General features: G+C 41.5%; 1 protein-coding gene across 1 annotated transcript in view; it reads right to left on the bottom strand.

Annotated features, from left to right (window-relative positions):
- Window positions 1-11,794: 11,794 nt before the first annotated feature.
- The window catches only part of MTPAP (mitochondrial poly(A) polymerase), a 27,996-nt gene continuing 21,411 nt past the window's right edge, over window positions 11,795-18,379 (bottom strand). Inside the window, exons 7-9 of the mRNA XM_075587682.1 lie at window positions 14,792-14,884; window positions 13,435-13,508; window positions 11,795-12,928 (exon numbers count right to left, since the gene is read on the bottom strand). Of these exons, the coding sequence (XP_075443797.1) occupies window positions 12,599-12,928; window positions 13,435-13,508; window positions 14,792-14,884 (497 nt within the window). The 3' untranslated portion in view covers window positions 11,795-12,598. The remainder of the gene's footprint in view (window positions 12,929-13,434; window positions 13,509-14,791; window positions 14,885-18,379) is intronic.

The following is an 18,379-nucleotide window of genomic DNA, read 5'->3' as shown; positions in this document are numbered from 1 at the left end:
CGGCCGCCTCCATCGGAGCCTGTGGAAGGTAAGAGGGTATCTCACCACTCCGCTGGCTTGCGATGAGGTCCTCTTCTCCCGACACGCTGGGAGTCGCCACGGCCGTGGGACTCTTCCGCTGCTCCGGCCGCACCAGCGCATGCTGTCGGGGAATCTCTATACTCAGCTCCTCGAGACCACCGGTAAGTAGCTTTTCCTTACTTTCAGCACCGCTGTAGTGGCCCGCCGGTACACGGCTTCCGTTCTAATCGTCCGACGGGGTGGACGCCGATGACGGTAAGGGTACCTCTGCAGGGGTCCGCCAGCGAGGTTCCAGGTTCTCGCTGCGGTTGCAGGCCTCAGCGCCATCCTTTTTAGGCACCATCGCTTGTAGCGATCCCCACTCTCCTGGATCGACCTCCTCTCTCTTGACTCTTGGCAAGGCACCAGCCGTCAGCATGGCTGTATCTCCTCCTGCCTCCGCGGCGTGCCCAGGCACGAACGGTTCCACGGCCCACAAGTAATGGATACCACATTGAGGGCATCTCGCCGTGGTGCTGGCTTCTCCGCCCGGTAGCCTGCACTGCATACACAGGCATCGCAGTATTTCTCTATCACCCGTCTTCACTACCAGGAAGCCTCCTGGCAGTTGGTAAGGGTGTATGTCAAAGTCCGCCATGACACAATTAGTAGTTGCGCTGGGTAAGAGACACACACTGCACAGCAGTCTCTCTTGCTCACCAGCTCTTCGCAACTGAGGGACAGGAAGCGCACATCCAGCTCCTCCCTCAGTCAGTTCCGTCTTCCATTGGCAGATGCAAGGACCCCTCCCTCTGGTGGAGATTAGAGGAGGGTCCCACAACTTCACGTCATGACCCAGAATCGGCTCTGAGCCTGTCACAGTCCAAGAGGGCGCGGCCACAGCTTTTCGCGCCACTTCCCCGATTAGGGTGGGGTTCTCTTTTTTGCGCCTCTCCCGGCCAGGTTCTTGCAAAATCATTTTCTGCACACAGCCCACGCGGTCTCCAGGGAAGCGGGAGCCGCCATTTTGGATCGCTCTGCAGTCCCCATTAGCAGCAGTTGTAACTTGAGTAGTAATCACCGCCTGGCAATCAGATACTCCCTCCGCATTCTCACACATAATCGCAATGTCCTCACAGCTATCCTCCAGGGTTGCACCCCGGGAATTTAGGCAAGACAATAAAGGCGCGGCTACAGCTTTCGCGCCACTCCACAGCAAACTTGCAAAAGTCATTTCTGCATTTTGTACCTCCGTGGTGCACACAGCACGTGCGCTTCCATTCTCTGGCGCGAACCGCCATTTTGGACTCTCCGCACCGTGCGGGACATCATCACTTGTCGCCATCTTTACTTTTCTTTTGCAATCGCACCTGGTGCTCCTCTGCTGAGCAGTTGCCATTTCGATGCAATAAAGTATGCCAGTGCACCTCTACATGTATCTCAGTGTGTCTCTCTCAGATGTATGCACTACCTCAGGCTAGGCTAAACTCTTTCTGTGAAAGCTGTCCACGATATCATTCCAGTATGTGCTCTGTGGTTAGTAGTCTGGTTACTGGCTAGAGTACTCTGGGCTTCTCCATGCAGTACTTAGGGCGTCACCTACTGTTGGCTACACCTTGCGCAGACCCTCCCCGGAGTTCCTGACCCGCGTTAACTAGGCTACCCCTTAAGGCATGGCATCCGACAACTAGCTGCCTCAAGGTGACTAGAAGAGCAATAGCCCTGTCTCCAGATCTACTTTACACCATACAGGGCCCTAGGGTGTGCTTTGCGAGCAGACATCCCACCCCTGACTACCCCTAGGCTCCCTTCCATTCCGCAGCACTTTCCAGGTAGCATACATGTTCCTTTCCTACAGTTCGCCTAGCTAAAGCCTGTCCTGATGATCTGAGCAGCGCCTCCAAAAATGTAACGGTGTCCCCCCCACCCCCGCCAATCTCATATTGGCCCCTTATGTGAGGAAACTGACCCCTGTTACATGTAATGTAGTGTGGTGCACCTGCTGGCTTACAGGACTCCTGAGTCTCCCGCTTGATGGTATAGGGGAATTCACCAGGACTGGCTCGTGAGGTAATGCTGAGAACTACTCACTTCTGGTACAGCGCCTCCATCTCTTCCAGGTCCCCACAACAGCAGGGAGGAGTCCCTGGAAGATAACCCCTGGGTGCAGCTTCTCCCTGAATGACTCCACTCTCAGGTAAGAAGGTTCTTTCAAACAGGGCAATCTTTATTGGCATCTTGACTGGCAGACTGCCCATCATAGCGCCCGCTCTTTAGCCATACATATTCAAGGTTGCCCACCTCAAGGAAGTCCCTGGACACCACTCCTAGTCAGGGCCCTAGAAGCTGTCCTTGCTTTTCCCTTACTCTCTAATAGAGTCAAGGGAATAGTCTGCCCACCTCTCCCCTAAGGGAGGGCCACAATCCTTGCCAGAGCCCCTTGCACTGTGTTGGTTCAGACAGTCACACACTGCAACTCCTTCTCAACTCACTGCAACACATACTAAATTTAGGAAGTGATGCGTACTATATAGCTCCAGTAGGCACCACCCCTGTGTCACTGTAAGTGGACACAGAGCATGAGTTCACTTACTTCACTACACATACACATCACAGGGGATGAGGGCAAACCTCATGATTACTCCTGGCAAACCTGCCCATTTAACAGGTATTACTGCACAGGAGGAGAGAGGCATGTAACCCAAAAATTACACAGGGCTACAACTGTTATAGATAATTTAAAACAAGAGAATACACCTTTTTGCTTTATATATATTTTATTAGGAAGCAAAACAAAGGGAACAATTAACCACACGCATCACTATCACAAGAACGTAAGGTTGAAATCACTTTATTCAATAACATACATCACAATTTATCACTATATGTACACAATGATATATATGTTTGCACCTTAATAGTGCACTTTATTTATTTAAGTTTGGGGATTTACGATCGACATTACACAATTCCTTTAACATTAGCATCTTTTTATTTTCACTTTTACTTATGCGTGTGAGAATTAAGGTATACCTTGTAAACTATTATAGGCAATATTGTCAAATTAGTCTCATTTACATATAGGACTAATCTGATACGCTTATTTGAATATAGGTTTTAAGATATAAATTGTGCAATAAAATAAAATACACATCAGTGGAGGTGAAGTTTCACCTCTTTTAGAAAAAATAAGGCTTGTTCAAGAGGTTGAGTGCAAGCATTATAGGGATGACTTTCTCCTTTTTTCTATCACTATTTCCTATCCCAGTATGCACCCCTCCCACAAATAATTACCTACAACCATTTAGCTGAGCAGAAGCGGTCACTTTATTTACTTAATGTTCTAATAATAATACTAACAATGCGTTTTAATACTGTTTGATGTAATGCGCATGCCTACCCCGCATGCCCCCCAAGGAGACACAATGAAACAATTACAATTAAAACAAGCAGCATTTTTTTTATTGGTGGAGTAAGTAAAAAAACATTCATGTGTACTGCAAGTAAAAGCATTTTAGAATACAACATAAAACAATCAACAAGTCAAAAAGAATCAACATTTGAACAGACGACCAATCACGCAGCGAATTCGATCCCCAGCAGATCGTCCTTTCAGGGACGATGCCTTGTATGCCGCAAAATGCCATTTATGGTGTCTCTCACGATCTTCATTAAATGATCGCTAATTGTAAAATAGCGCCGCAATTCCTCCACAGTAGTCTTTCTTAAATTTTCAGGAAGAGCCTTTTTAAACGCGATTCCCTTTGTAGTTTACATTGTGGGCCCACCCGCAGTACACCACGTAGGGCACGTGGTGCTTGAAAATGTACATGGCATGTTTTTGGGCTACACCAACACTTGCAAACCTATACTTCCCCCTGACTGGCTGGGACAGCTCGCGCAAGATGATGTCGGGCACCATCTAAATGCAAGCGTATGTGGGTGGGATTCTGGGAGCTGGTGTGCTTGTGGCGGAGGGCGAGGGCAGGTTGTCTGGGAGGATGCTTTCCTCCTGTATTGGTCGCCTTGTCTGTGTTGTCTCCTGGCATGGTCTTGACGGCGTTGTCATGTCATCCTCGTCAACGGCATACATGAACACATTCTTCTGATGGAGAGGGTGCGCTAGGTGATGGAAGGTTGAAGGTCCCATTCATCCCATCCATGCCACCCTCCTGCGTCAGAGATACAGGGGCTTGAACTCCAAGAAAATTATATATCCCCGCTATGTCAGTCTCTATGTTCTCCATCTTCTCCATCCGTAGATCCATATTTAGCATGGTCTCTAAAAGAAGATCTATCTTTACCAGCATAGAGTTCCCAGGGATATCGACACTTAACCCATTCAGCATGCGGTTTAAAGTGCTGGATCTTGTGAATGGGGTGTTGTGGACATCTGGGTGGATGGGTGCTGAAGAGGATGAGATGGGGGTTCCCTGGAGAGAAGCGGCAGCATCGTCGAGGAGTGATAGAGGAGGTGCCCTGTGGATTTCCGGGAGAGAAGCGGCAGCGTCGTCGAGGAGTGATGGAGGAGGTGACCTGTGGTTTTCCGGGAGAGAAGCGGCAGCGTCGTCGAGGAGTGATGGAGGAGACCCGTGGGTTCGATTGGTTGGCTTCCATTTGTTTTGCTTTGTGTCTACATCAGCAAATTTCTTCTTGACATAATAAGGCTTCTTAAAAGCCTTAGCCTTTGGAGTTGACAGGTTTTCTTTATTAGCCTTAGCCTTTCGCTTTGGCCTTGGCTTGGAAACGGCTTCCGCCTTTCGCTTTTTCGGCACGACAGGCACTACAGAAGAGAGTGGGTTCCTGCGTCCGTAGAATCAGGGTTTATCCATGGAAGCAGATGGCACAATGCAGTATCTGGACATGGGCAAGCTCAGATACAGATCATCGAGTGGGAGGCTATGCAATGTGTGTCACCTTTTATGCATGGCGACGAGGTGCAGGTGTTAAAAGTGGGCGTACTCTAATGTGACTCATTAACGTATAAATACACCATCCATTTTGTGGATTCACTGCACATTGAATACACAGACTAAACATCGAATATACATTCTTGTGCTTGTATTTCTTTCTACAAGGAGCGAGGAAAAAAGATTTCTAAGGATCTCAGCATGAGAATAAAGGAGTTTACACGAGAGGACAACGAATTGCAGATAATCAATGCTGGTTAAGTACTTCTGGCCTCGTTGTACCAGCAGCCGTGAGCTATCATGCACACGGAAAGACCAAAAAAGTCACCAGGACAGCAACGGTTACTACCGCGTAAGTATTGTAAAGTATTTTGAATACTGTATGTTTTCTGTACCGTGCAGTACTGCAATAGCGCTTTTATTGTTTAGATGGCTTATTGGTTTTAACAGAATCATTTTCATAGCAATTATTAGATAAACTGTACTGTACAATTTGTTTTTGTGTTGCACCTCCTTCCTCAATTATAATTGCATTCCTACATTCTTATAATCAATTCTACAGTATTTGAAAGTGAGTTGCACCTCTTTCCTTAATTATCACTCACTTCATTATTACTCACGCACTCACAACCCCCCATTACAGTACAGTTTACTCACATTCTGACACACACACACACATTAAGTACCGTTATATTTATATATATATATATATATATATATATATATATATATAAATATATATCTGTTATACTATATATATATATATATATATATATATATATATATATTCCTGTATATTCATTTGCATGTCTTAGACAGGTCTGCAACCCTGTCTTTCACCATTATCACCCAGCACACAGCACTTCCACTGCAGCAAGGGATTCTGGGAAATGACATGCATATGAGCACACAGTGCCACCTTTTATCTCATGCTCACATTACATGAGCAACTCATTTGCACGTCATTTCCCAGAATCCCTTGCTGCAGTGGAAGTGCTGTGTGCTGGGTGATAATGGTGAAAGACAGGGTTGCAGACCTGTCTAAGACATGCAAATGAATATAGAGGAATATTTACAGTTGCTTTATGCTTTACTGTGGAGGGTTTTAGTCACTTTTTTTTACCCACCATAACCTTAAGTATATATATATATATATATATATATATATATATATATATATATATATATATATATATATATATATATATATATATATATTTTTGTTATCGCTGTATATTTAAATATCTCTATTCTATATCTATTATTATTGTTCACTGTATATTTATATAACTCTATTCTATATCTATTATTATTGTTATCGCTGTATATTAATATAACTATTACATTACAGTATTATATATATTTAGCCATACTGTAGGCCTGAGCACAAATTATGTACTGTACTTGTGGGCTACTGTAACATATTGTTTCCTGTAGGGAGACAACTCTTCTGGTTGACCAAATAAGTGAATGATGAGAAGAGTGCCTTGAGGGTCAAAGACACTCTGCATAAAAATCACAATCTAACCGTATCAGAGACCAGCATAAAGATGAGGAGACGCAGAATTGGATGGAAATATGGACGTGTGAGGTTAGTACTGGACAGCACAGGAGGTAAAAGTGTGGTTTAAGAAACTGTACTGTACCTATAAAATTATTCCTTGTCATTAGAGCGTACCCTATGATAAGGGACGTCAACAAGATCAAGAGAGTGGTCCAGGCACAGGCATGGATTGACAGTGGAGAAACTTTTCAGGATTGCATCTTTACTGACGAGTCTACTGTATCGCTGGAGAGATTTGCAACCTTTGCATTCCACAAAAAAGGACGCATATCTATGAAGCCCCGTCCAAAACACCCAGTGAAGATGCATGTATGGGGTGCCATCTCTAGGCGTGGACCAGGATGCAACGTCATCTTTGACGGTAAAATAAGGCCCAAACTCACACGCTGTTGCCTTATGCACTGTACTGTTCTAGTGTGCATTATTTTGAGCACTTTTCTTTTCTTGTTACAGGAATCACGAATAAAGCTTTTTTTTTTCCAAGAGCAAATAGTGCCAGATTGTGGAATACATCACACGTGAATTCCCAGATGGTCACCGTTTCTACCAGGACAACAAGCCCAAGCACACTGCGTCAACTGTGCATACTGCACCGACACACTTTATTCGAGCAAATACCCAGTATGTACCTGGCAGATACCTGGAATGCGCCGCTCCTCACCTCTGGCAAGCCCCGTTGCGTTTGCCTTCCCAGCCTGGGTTCATGCCTGGCTGACGGGCGGCTGATCTGTTAAATGATAATGATTAGGATTTAATAGGCTGCAATGCTTCGCGTGTCTACCAGATGGCATAAATTCATGAATTGTAATGCAGTATATATATATATACTGTGCAGTATTGCAGCCAGCGGGAATAAAATGCTTCAATCCCTGCTTGGAAAATACCTCAATGCACTCGGGCAGAAAACAGTCACAAACCTCAATACACCCGGGTATACCCGAATTCGTGGGACTAGCCGAGCTCGAATAAAGTGTGTCGCCAGTGTATTCTTGCCTGCGGTATCAACTGGGTGAAGACGCCAGCGGAGTAAGTACAGTAACCGTGTCTCATTTTCCCCCACTATTTACTGTGTATCTCTAACTAATTTTTTCCCTTTTATTCCCCCTCCAATGACAGATCGCCATACTTCAATCCTATCGAAATGGTCTGGCATCAGCTAAAGGATTATATCCGCAAAGTGGTGAAACAATCCAAGAAGGATGAGTTGTCGAAAGGCATACTGAGTTTTTGGAACGATGTACTCACTGTGGAACGATGTAATAAATATATTGACCATATTGCGACTGTGTTGCCCATTGTGATACAACGTAATGGGCATGCATCAGAAAGGTAGTATGGTACAGTACTGTACTGTAGTATGGTAAGTACAGGCACACCAATTACAGTATGATACAGGTAAGTATGGCACAGATTGTTTTACAGTATACAGCATGCACTTCACTGCACTATTTTTTTCTTTTCAGAGAGCGCTGCACTCCCAATCTTGTTACAAAGTATTTTACAGTAGTCATACAGTAGTTCCAGTATACAGTAGTAACTGCATAGTCCAATATGGAGTAACAATACTGTATACAATGCCATTATATGCACTTACTGGAGCTGCACTAATTGTTTCTTTCCTTTTCAGAGAGAGCTGCACTAAGAAAGGATGGGCGGGGGGAGGGGGTATCATGTGTAAATTGTGTGAACTGTGTTAACTGTGTGTATAGTGTATCTACAGTACACACATTTACACAACCCCCCCCCCCCTCTCTCAATGAACTACAGAATGAAATGTGGCCATGACAAAGAGAGACTAAAAATTTGTATTACTGTTTTTATTATTTTAAAATGTGCATTATTCATGATTTGTATTTTTCATTCTTCCATGATTATCCACCGGCCCTCAATTTTCAACTGACAGAAAGAACTACAGTACATGTACAAAGAAGATAAAGACTGGATTTTGTATTATTCATGATTATTTGTATTTTTTATTCCTGATAACATAAAATAAATATTTCATTACACTCACAATAATCATAATCATTGAACACCCCCCCCCCCCCCCAAAGAAAAAGAAAGAATGACAAAAATTGGTAATTTATCAAAAAACATGATTCAGATGGTTTTTTTAAAAGGTCTTTTTTTTCTTTAAACTTTAAATTCACTTTGAATGTGGGGGGGGGGGTTCTTCAAGAAGGCTTTGGGTTTGTGTGTGAAGTGCTTAGGGGTGGGCTACACTACTTACTGTAGTTGCCAAGAAGGGCTTATCAGATTAACATATTAAATTCCGGAAGGTGTGGATACACATTTCTATTCATTACATTCATCTAAACAGTACAGTTCGTTGTAAACCTCACAAGTCTACACTAGTTTCTGTAGTTGCCAAGAAGGGCTAAATCAGATTAACATATTAAATTCGAGAAGGGATTATCACACGTGCGCATGCGTTACCCTAAACAAAGCCTCAAAGGGTTGGGGAGGGTGGATGGATGTCATGAGAATTGCACGCAGGCGCAGAGATGTGACACCAGGCTCAGGACGCTTACAACCACAAAGCCAACTATTTGAAAATGAATGGTCTGTGTCGATAAGAAGTTGAAATCAAATCCTTGAGCCTTGTGTGTACGGGGAGGGGGGTAAAGCTGGATGAAGGATTAGCTGTACTGTCGTTCAAATAAATATTTTCAACAGGTCATCGTAATGGTTTGATCCCCACAACCCCAAATAAATAAAAATCACATAAATAAAGCATGTGCATGACTGGTGTCGCATTAAAAAGCTACAGTACCGATTGAATATCAGAATATCACAGATTTTTATGCAGGCTCATGGCTGGAAACGAAACAAAAAAAACAATTATTTCAAACTTGAACTTCTAAATGAATGTGAAGTTATACACGCATGCGCAGAAATGTGACACAAGACTCTGTACGTTATACACGCAGGAATGTGATGACAGGTTCGGGAAGATTGAAGCCAGAAAGCCATCCAATCCAAGGAATGAATTGTGTGGGAGAGGTGTACTGTAGATAAGAAGTTGAAATAGTACTTTAGCCTTCTGTGTGCGCGGGGCGAGAGGGAGAGCACTGTATGCACCGAAAATGTGATACTGTAACACGCCTATGCGTTTAATTTTACAATTACAGTACTGCACGCGCACAGACTTGCAGAGAATGTACGGCTGTACTGTACTGTAGGTTGAATTGCTATTAGACTTTTAAGACAACAGCTCGCGAACGCCCACCTGTGTTTTTAGACGGTATTATAGTATAGCAGACAGCGCTAAAATTCCGAGCGCTAACATACCGGAAACCGCTGCGGAAAAAAAACCAAACAGACCGCATCTGGCCGCGGTTGTCAGAGCGACGTGGCTACGGCCGCATTAGGATAAAGACGGCCGCAGCTGTAGTACATAGTCATACTCATGCTGTGTTCCAGTTTGTTCCTTCGTAGTATTTGCAAACAATGGGTTATTAAAGATCCAGCTTCACCTAAGCAAAGTTGTTTCATGTGTTACAATGATAGCTTCGAATCCTAAGTCTACTTCTGTAAAAGTTTCTAACTACATTACTTACCCTAATGGTTCTACATTTTTAAATGGCTTTATTTTGTTCAAATTGCCAACACAAATGTGATCAGTGTCATTAACTAGGCGTTCATCTTCTGCACCAGAATGAAAACTTATGTTGGAGAAAAATAAATGTTAAGTAATACTGGCAAAGTGCAAGGAAGTCTCCGCTCGCGCTATCCAATAGGTCAGAGATACTGAAAATCTCTCTGCAGCCGACCGCAGGAGTACTCTACGATCTCCTGTATAGTAAGCACCCGTAAGGGAGCTCACAATGTGACACAAAAACAAAGAAACGGAGAGCGCACTGAGATTAAGTATGAATGGGTATGTATTTAAAAAACTCCCATGACAGGACTACACATTACAATAAAAATAAAAAATACAGAGATTATAAAAATAAACTTACAACTGGATAAAAGCAGGTGAGAGTGTGTACCGGGAGATCCGGGAAAAACAGCCGATGAAGAAGATGTTGCAGGTCCGGACCCGTAGACTCCGTCAGCTGTGTACACTTCCTCTCTCTGACGATCTGATACTCCACCAATAACGGCTCACGTAGCTGCCCCTCATGACGTCTACGGGTTTCGCACTGCATGCTTCATCAGGCGTTCACGTGATGAGGCTGCCAGGGAGTATAAATGGCGCTTCAAGCCAATCAGATAGAATCCTATTGCATTAGCTGTAGCCCATGCAAATGACTGTCAGCTATTAGTGTAATACAAAAAAATCCAAATTCAATTAGCGAAGGCACAATAAAACTTCGTTAATCATGAAATGGTGTCCAATAATTACTTGTGCGTGCTAATAAAAGTGAAAATAAGTACTATTGAGTGATATACGAATTAATAAATAATGTGTTGAAATTAATAATGTATAACTGTGGTGAATTGAAAGTGATATATAAATTATACATTTTAAGTGTAGTGGTCCATAGGAAATATATAATATTAATTACAATATCAATAGATATTAAAGAAAAATAATTGAATATAAGTGAGAGTGACAGTGAGTCAAATAGAGTGCCTGCCAATAACCAAATTGCCTCCAATGATTTGCATTGGCACAAAAGCACCGTTGTACAGATAAAAACATCTTGCATAAATACATACTCATATTCTAATCAATACTGGCTAGAAATGTTCTTCCTATGTGATGGTTTAATTTCGTTCAGACTATTGCTGCGGTCATCCCTAACATACGGAAGTATACTTTTGGCTAGCTGTGTAATGTTCTCAAATCATGTAACACAAAAAGTAAAAAAAAGTATTTGCATCCATTCAACCCCCAGAGAAATTTAGAGAATGACACTACCCCCAGTAAATAATCAGACAAGTTAATATTTTTAGATTGACCAAACTTTTAATGTTTAATCCGTAACCATGTGTTTGTGACCAAAAGTGCTTTGTGATGAGTATTTGAGGAGCATTGTACTAAGAGTTTATTACAGTACCTCCTCCCCCCGTGATCCGCAATTCTTCTTAAAAGAAAATTATAATAACCAGTAGAGAAGAACTACTAAAGAATCGAAGTCCAGGTGTGCCACTGACCAGTTATATTTACTAGAGGTCATACAAAGAGGGAGAAACAAAGCAGGTGTCATTGTTAATGCTAAGAGGTATACGGTATACGGTATGAAAAAAATATCTGATAAAATGCAACTTTCAATGTGGCTGCTTGGTATATCCATATTTTCCATAAAACAAATTCAGTAAAAGTTTCCATAATGTTGGCCTGCTATCTAGAAATAGAATATGTACAAATCAGCAATATCTAGGTAGATTGTAATGGCAACTAAATCAGACATTATCCTCAAAAGACAAATAAACACATCTTTGACATATATTTGTATATTCCTTCCTGGTTATGCAGATAGTATTCACACCAAAGTATTACATATATTGTGCCAACTGTTTCTTAAGTATACTAAGAACAGAAAAGGAAAGCATGAAGGACTATTTAGGGAACAAAGTGTACACATTTTCTGTACTTCCAGCGAGAGCTTGGACCCATTCAGGATTTTATCTAAAATACAGTAAGTTTTTTTTAATTCCTTTTACTGTACTTCCATCACTTAATGTGAAGATGTTCAATGCATCCACTCATTTTTGGATGCATGTACAATGTGACCTTAAACAGCGCTTGTGAATATGGTGGCTTATGGAAAAATACTGCCATTCTTCAGGTTGAACTACAACATGCCATAACACAAAATGCATGAACTTTTCTGACAGATTCATGAGAAACAACAGTTCAACAATTGTATATGATTTTAATAATATTTAATGAGTACAAATATAAAAGATGACAAGAGTTTATACAGTATTTGGAAACTGTCCCATGCTCGATGTTGGTAAGTCCTTGTGCATTGCTTATGTTATCCAGACAGGAGTAATCCAGAAACACCTGATCCTTTGGTCTTAATACAAAAAAAAATTATAATCAGATACTTCCTCCTATGAAGGAACACAATAGCTGGACCCTTTGCACAATCTGGCTTTTTGTTTCAATCACAAAGTAAATCAAATGTGAAAAGGTCACCCAGAAGTCATCATTCACAGGCAGGAAATGTTACCTTGGTTTACCATTCACATTATTAGTCTTCAAAGACTCCAAAAGACTTTTGATTCGCTCACTCGCAGGTCCTCTCTTTCTCTTACTCTTCCCCTTGCCTATACCTTGTGACACTGAAGGGAGCAGCAAAGCAGCCAGACCCCACGCATCATTGCCTCTCGCTGAAGGATGACTCAAATGTTCTTGTAAAATCCAGGCACTTTCTCTGGCTAAAGTAATAAATCTGTCCAGCTGGGTTTGGTTAACATTCTTACTTATATTAAGGGACTGCTCGAATGGGTTCTGGATGTATAATGGAGACGTTTCTGGCTTGTTCTGTTCTTTTCCCTTTAAACAAGAGAACATTGAAAATGTCATGCATTTAAATATGAAATTAGATCATTAAAGGAAACATTATTCAGTTGTGTTTACACTAGTCAAAACACAGGGAATTGCATGTAAAAAGCAGAGTCGCTGAAGGATGGGCCATACACTGCATATCAATATGCACTGACCTGACCTACCCTGTATACTTATTACAAAGGCAATATTTACCTCCTAATATTGGCCATTTGAGCGAGAATGTCAAGAAATACGTGTAATTTTACCCCTAACAGCCACAGGTAATTGTCACTTGCGTGGCCAAGCAAATTTCAAACATTCTGGGTAGAAATACATTGCAGCCCCATATTATTCAAGTGGTCAATGCACAAGAAAAGATTTAAAGGTTATTTGTGCTGTTCAGGGAGCAGCATGTGATTACCACCGATTCATCATGTGTCACTATGTGAAAGTAACAGCTATAAAGCGACACTCATTAAAAGGCGATTGGAATGAATAGAAAATGGATTTACCTTTCGAATATTTATACAATTTTTAGTAAAATCGAAGTTTCCATAAAATTCAAGGAATTCACTGAGCAGCACACCTAAGATAAAAGAAAACAAAATCGTTACATAGGTACACAGTAAATGAGGTTGGAAAAAAAAAAAAGACATACGTCCATCAAGTTAAACCTATGCTAAATTTAGACGACAGATACAATATCCTATATTTGTATTTATAGTATATTGATTCAGAGGAAGGCAAACAAAAACTCCAGTGAAAAATCTAATGATACTGGCAAACAGATTACTCACATGATCAATATCCTTCCATATTTACTTATTTAGTATATCCCTGTATACCTTTTCCCTTCTAAAAATATGTCCAACTTTTTTTTAACATATCTATTGTATCTGCCATCAGTGTCTCCATTGGTAATGAATTCCACATTTTAACTGCTCTTACTGTAAATAACGCTTTCCTTTGTTGCTGGTGAAATCTCCTTTTCTCCAAACTTAAGGGATGACCCTGTGGCGTTTGTACTTCCCTTGGGACGAATAGTTCTTTTGAAAGCTCATTGTATTGTCCCCAAATTTGATCATAAAATCAGATTACACGTCCCCTTTATTAATTTGATCGCTCTGGACTCTCTCTAGTTCCATAATGTCTTTTATAAGGAGTGGTGCCCAAAATTGAATTCCATATTTAAGGTTTGGTTTTACTAATGTTTTATATGTTTTTATTAATGTTTAAGTATGTTTACTTCCCTTCCGTCCATTGTCCGTTTAATGCAAGATAAGATCGTGTTTGCCTTTGCAGCTACTGCATGACTTTGGGCACTATTGCTAAGCCTTCTGTCTACAAGCACTCCTTCTCCATCAAGGATTCCCCCAATTTGTCCCCATTTAATTTGAAAGTACCCTGTTTGTTCTTGTTCCCAACTGCATAACCTTACATTTATCTGTATTAAACCTCATCTGCCATTTACCTGTCTAAGTTTCCAGTCTCTCCAAGTTCTTCTGGAGAGAAATTACATCCTGCTCTGATTCTACTACCTTACACAATTTAGTGTCATCAGCAAGATGAAGACTTTGCTCTCGATTCCAACCTTAAGGTCGTTAATAAACAAGTTAAAAAGCAGGGGTCCCAATACTGATCCCTGAGGTACTCCACTAACGACCTTAGCCCAACATGAAAAAGTTCCATTTATAACAACCCTCTGTTGTCTGTCCTTCAACCCGTTTTCAATCTTTTTACCGAGTCCAATTTGCTTTATATTGCACACTAACCTTGTGTAGAACTGTATCCAAAGCCTTTGCAAACCTGGTTATGTTGCTCACAGCAAAAAAAAAAGTGTACTTCTTTAAAAGTTTCTTAACTACATACCTAATGGTTCAGAATTTTCAGACGGCTTCAATTTATTCAGATTGCTAACAAAAGTGCAGTCATTGCCATCAATTGTGTGTTTATCTTCGGCACCTAGAAAGAAAATTATGATAGAGAAATGTAATAAATTGCAAGCGATACTAGCTTCAAAATGTAACTCATTGGGGGTCGCATGCACAGCTTTGAGGCAGATAGATGTGTGAAGATTCTGCTCCGTCCCTCATCATTCACAGATGTATGAAATAAGGCACAATACTAAATAATAGTAATAATAACAAAAAGTTCCAAACATAATAAAACATACAGCCTCCCTCCCTTCCCCCTCCTCCTGCTGAAAGTGACAGCCTCTGGTGAGACCAAGACGGAGCCACAGGAGGAGAAGAAGAGGTACTAGACTGATTATTTAGGACTGATTTAGCCCTAGAAGAGGGAAGGGAAACGATGTTGTGTGTTTATATACTTATGTCCCCAAGTTGGGGAGGGAGGGTAACATGTTGAATTATATTAAGACTTGTTGTCAAAACCGTAAAAGTAAGTTAGGAGGCCTTAGTAGCTTCCCCGAAGTTAACCATCTATCTAAATCTGCCCTACTTTATCCACACCACAAAAAAAAAAAAAAAAAACCCACACACTGGGTTTCCTTGCCCCCCCCTTCCTTCCTCCCTATGCTCAGATCACCTTAAGAGCTGTGGCAAACTAGGAGGTGTGGGCAAAGGAAGGAGGAGGCCGAGGACCCGACTGATGCCCGACGTCCACCTGTCCCCCAGGTAGTAGTCCAGCACTATCGGAGTCTTGGACACTTTTCTGTCCATGACACATCTAACTTAATGGTGCCTGTTGAACCCACACCCCATCCCTAACAGTTTACCCTCACCTTTTGCCTAAAACTCCCCCCAAGACCATCTCACAAACAAGGTAATTATTACCAGACAAAATGCCACCCCTCAATACTAGCACAAAGTCACACCACATCTAGGTGAAAATGTCTGCTAACCCAATAATTAAATGCATATCTATAATTGCAAAAGGCTTACACTCAAACTACAGAGTAGCATTGGCAGATTTCAAGAGACAACATGCAGATATATTTACATATATTTTTATAACACACTTTAATAAGAAAGACCCACCAAACTCATTCAGGAGACACTATGCATGCGTATTTCTCATCTTGCAGCAGCAAGAAGAGGGGAGTGGTTAGCATGATAAAACAATGTCCCATTTCTAGGCAAAGAATTTGAGGGATAAAGAGGGCAGATAGCAAATAATCCAAGGATTCTTAGCAGGTTCCATAATTACACTATTTATACAAATGCTTTACCAGGAAGTAATATTCTGAGAGTTACCACTCGTTTTCAAGTATATCCTGGGCATAGAGTTATGATGACAAATAATACATTTATAAACAATTATAGACAGCACTCTAAATAATGAATAAAAAATCATGAAGTACAGGGTGCAAAAGGAACCAAGTGGGCCCAAACAACACTACTGAAGATCATATAAAACCAAAACAAGGGCTCCAGCACACAGCTGGGCCCAAGGGAAGGGATCCAAGGGTCCAACTGACCAAAGGGAACAGGCCCGAGGAAAGGGTTGTTACCCTGAAACGTTGCCCCTCTTACCCTCCCCCATTGTCTCATTCTATGTTTATTTGTTTGCAGTTTTTCCTTTAGTGTTTTTCCCCCCACTCCCCTTCCCTGTGTCACTCCCCCCTACTCTTGTGCTTTTTAAGATCCATATATTCTGCATTTATGGTTGTGTAGCATTTACATATTTGATTGATATCTATTGTTCTATTATTACCGCTATAACATTTTTGGCTTATTCCGTGACTCTTTCGTTTTCCCTATTAATCAGTGTGTGCTGGAGCCCTTGTTTTGGTTTACAAATAATACATGGTTACAAAAAGATAGTTACATACGTGAACAGAGTATACATTATAAACAAGACATTGCATGCACAGTTAAAGATAATATATATTATAGGCAGTTACAGACCAGATTAAAATGTGCGACAGCTTTAGTTTTGAAATAACTTACAGTGGTGGTGGCTGTGAGAGTCTCCAGTAGATTGTTCCAGTTTTGGGGTGCACGGTAAGAAAAAGAGGAGCAGGCGGATACTTTGCTGAACCTTGTGACCATGAGCAGTCTTTTGGAGTCAGATTTCAGATAAGTGCTGCATGTGGTAGGGGTGAGGAGCTTGCTCAGATAGATGGGTAGCTTGCCCAGAAAGTATTTGAAGGCAAGACAGGAGAGATGAACTTTGCGCCTAGACTCAAGTGATGACCAATCTAGTTCTTTGAGCATTTCGCAGTGGTGTGTGTTGTAGTTGCATTGGAGAACAAAACGGCATATTGAATGTAGAGGGTATCAAGTTTGTCATGGCGGGTTTAGGGTGTCGAGCCGTATACTATGTCCCCATAGTCGATAATTGCCATTAGCATCTGCTGTGTGATACGCTTTCTGACCAGCAGACTTAGGGAGGATTTGTTCCTATAAAGTACACCTAGTTTGGCATAGGTTTTGAATGTCAGGGTATCAATGTGCATTCCAAATGTTAAATGGGAGTCAAACCATATGCCCAAGTATTTAAAACTAGTAACCGGATTTAGGGTGGTATTAGTGTTGGTTCTGATTTGGAGCTCAGTCATTGGAAGCTTTAAACATTTTTAGCCTTGGCCCCAAATACCATTCTTACAGTCTTGTCAGTGTTTATAAACAGTTTGTTTTGGGAAATCCAATTTCCAAGTTTCAGAAAGTCAGATTGAAGTACATGTTCAAGGTCGGAGAGGCTAGGGCTGTGTCCATATAAGATTGAGTCATCTGCATACATGTGTATTGAAGCTCCCTTACAAGCTTTAGGAAGATCATGGATGAACACGGAGAATAGTAGGGGCCCCAGAACAGAGCCTTGTGGAACACCACAGGTGATATCCAAGGGGTTGGATAGGGGTTTACACTAGTAAACATATACACCTCAAATGAGTGCCAACTGGATGTCATGAAAGGGATCCTATAAACACGAAATTCAAATCGAGAGGGGACTTTAACATAGCACAGTTAACAACAGGCTCACACCCCCATATGCCTGACAATCAACTTCCATATTTTTACTGTAAACTTGACCAAACTCAAGTCCCCAATTTAACCAACCCCTCTAAACTGGTCCCGCTATGGGACAACCCCAACTTCTCACCAGCATACAATCCAGATCATATGAGACAAGGAAACTAGCAGGGATCAAAGACATAAGCGATCCACTAGAAAAAGGACAAACCACTAGAATTCACAGAATTCTGCATAAAATATAAGCTTTTGCAAACCAAACTATTCAGATTTCTCTAGGCCAAACACTTTGCCTTAAGAGAGGTGAAAACCAGACTATTCCCAAGATGTACGAACTTTGAAAATATGTGCCAATGTGAGGATTATCAAAAGGCACCAATCTCAAAACTATAAAAGTTTTCCCCTTTAGGGGAAACCCAAGCACACAAATACATGACCCAATGGGCTAAGACTTTGCCCTTGACATAGCTGAAGACTGGAGTGACATTTGGGAGGGAGCCTTAATCTTCACTCCTATAAA

Source organism: Ascaphus truei, chromosome 2, assembly GCF_040206685.1.
Source record: "Ascaphus truei isolate aAscTru1 chromosome 2, aAscTru1.hap1, whole genome shotgun sequence".
NCBI classification, from domain to species: Eukaryota; Metazoa; Chordata; class Amphibia; order Anura; family Ascaphidae; genus Ascaphus; species Ascaphus truei.
The sequence above is the reverse complement of the archived record's forward strand: the minus strand, read 5'-3'. Positions and strand labels throughout refer to the sequence as shown.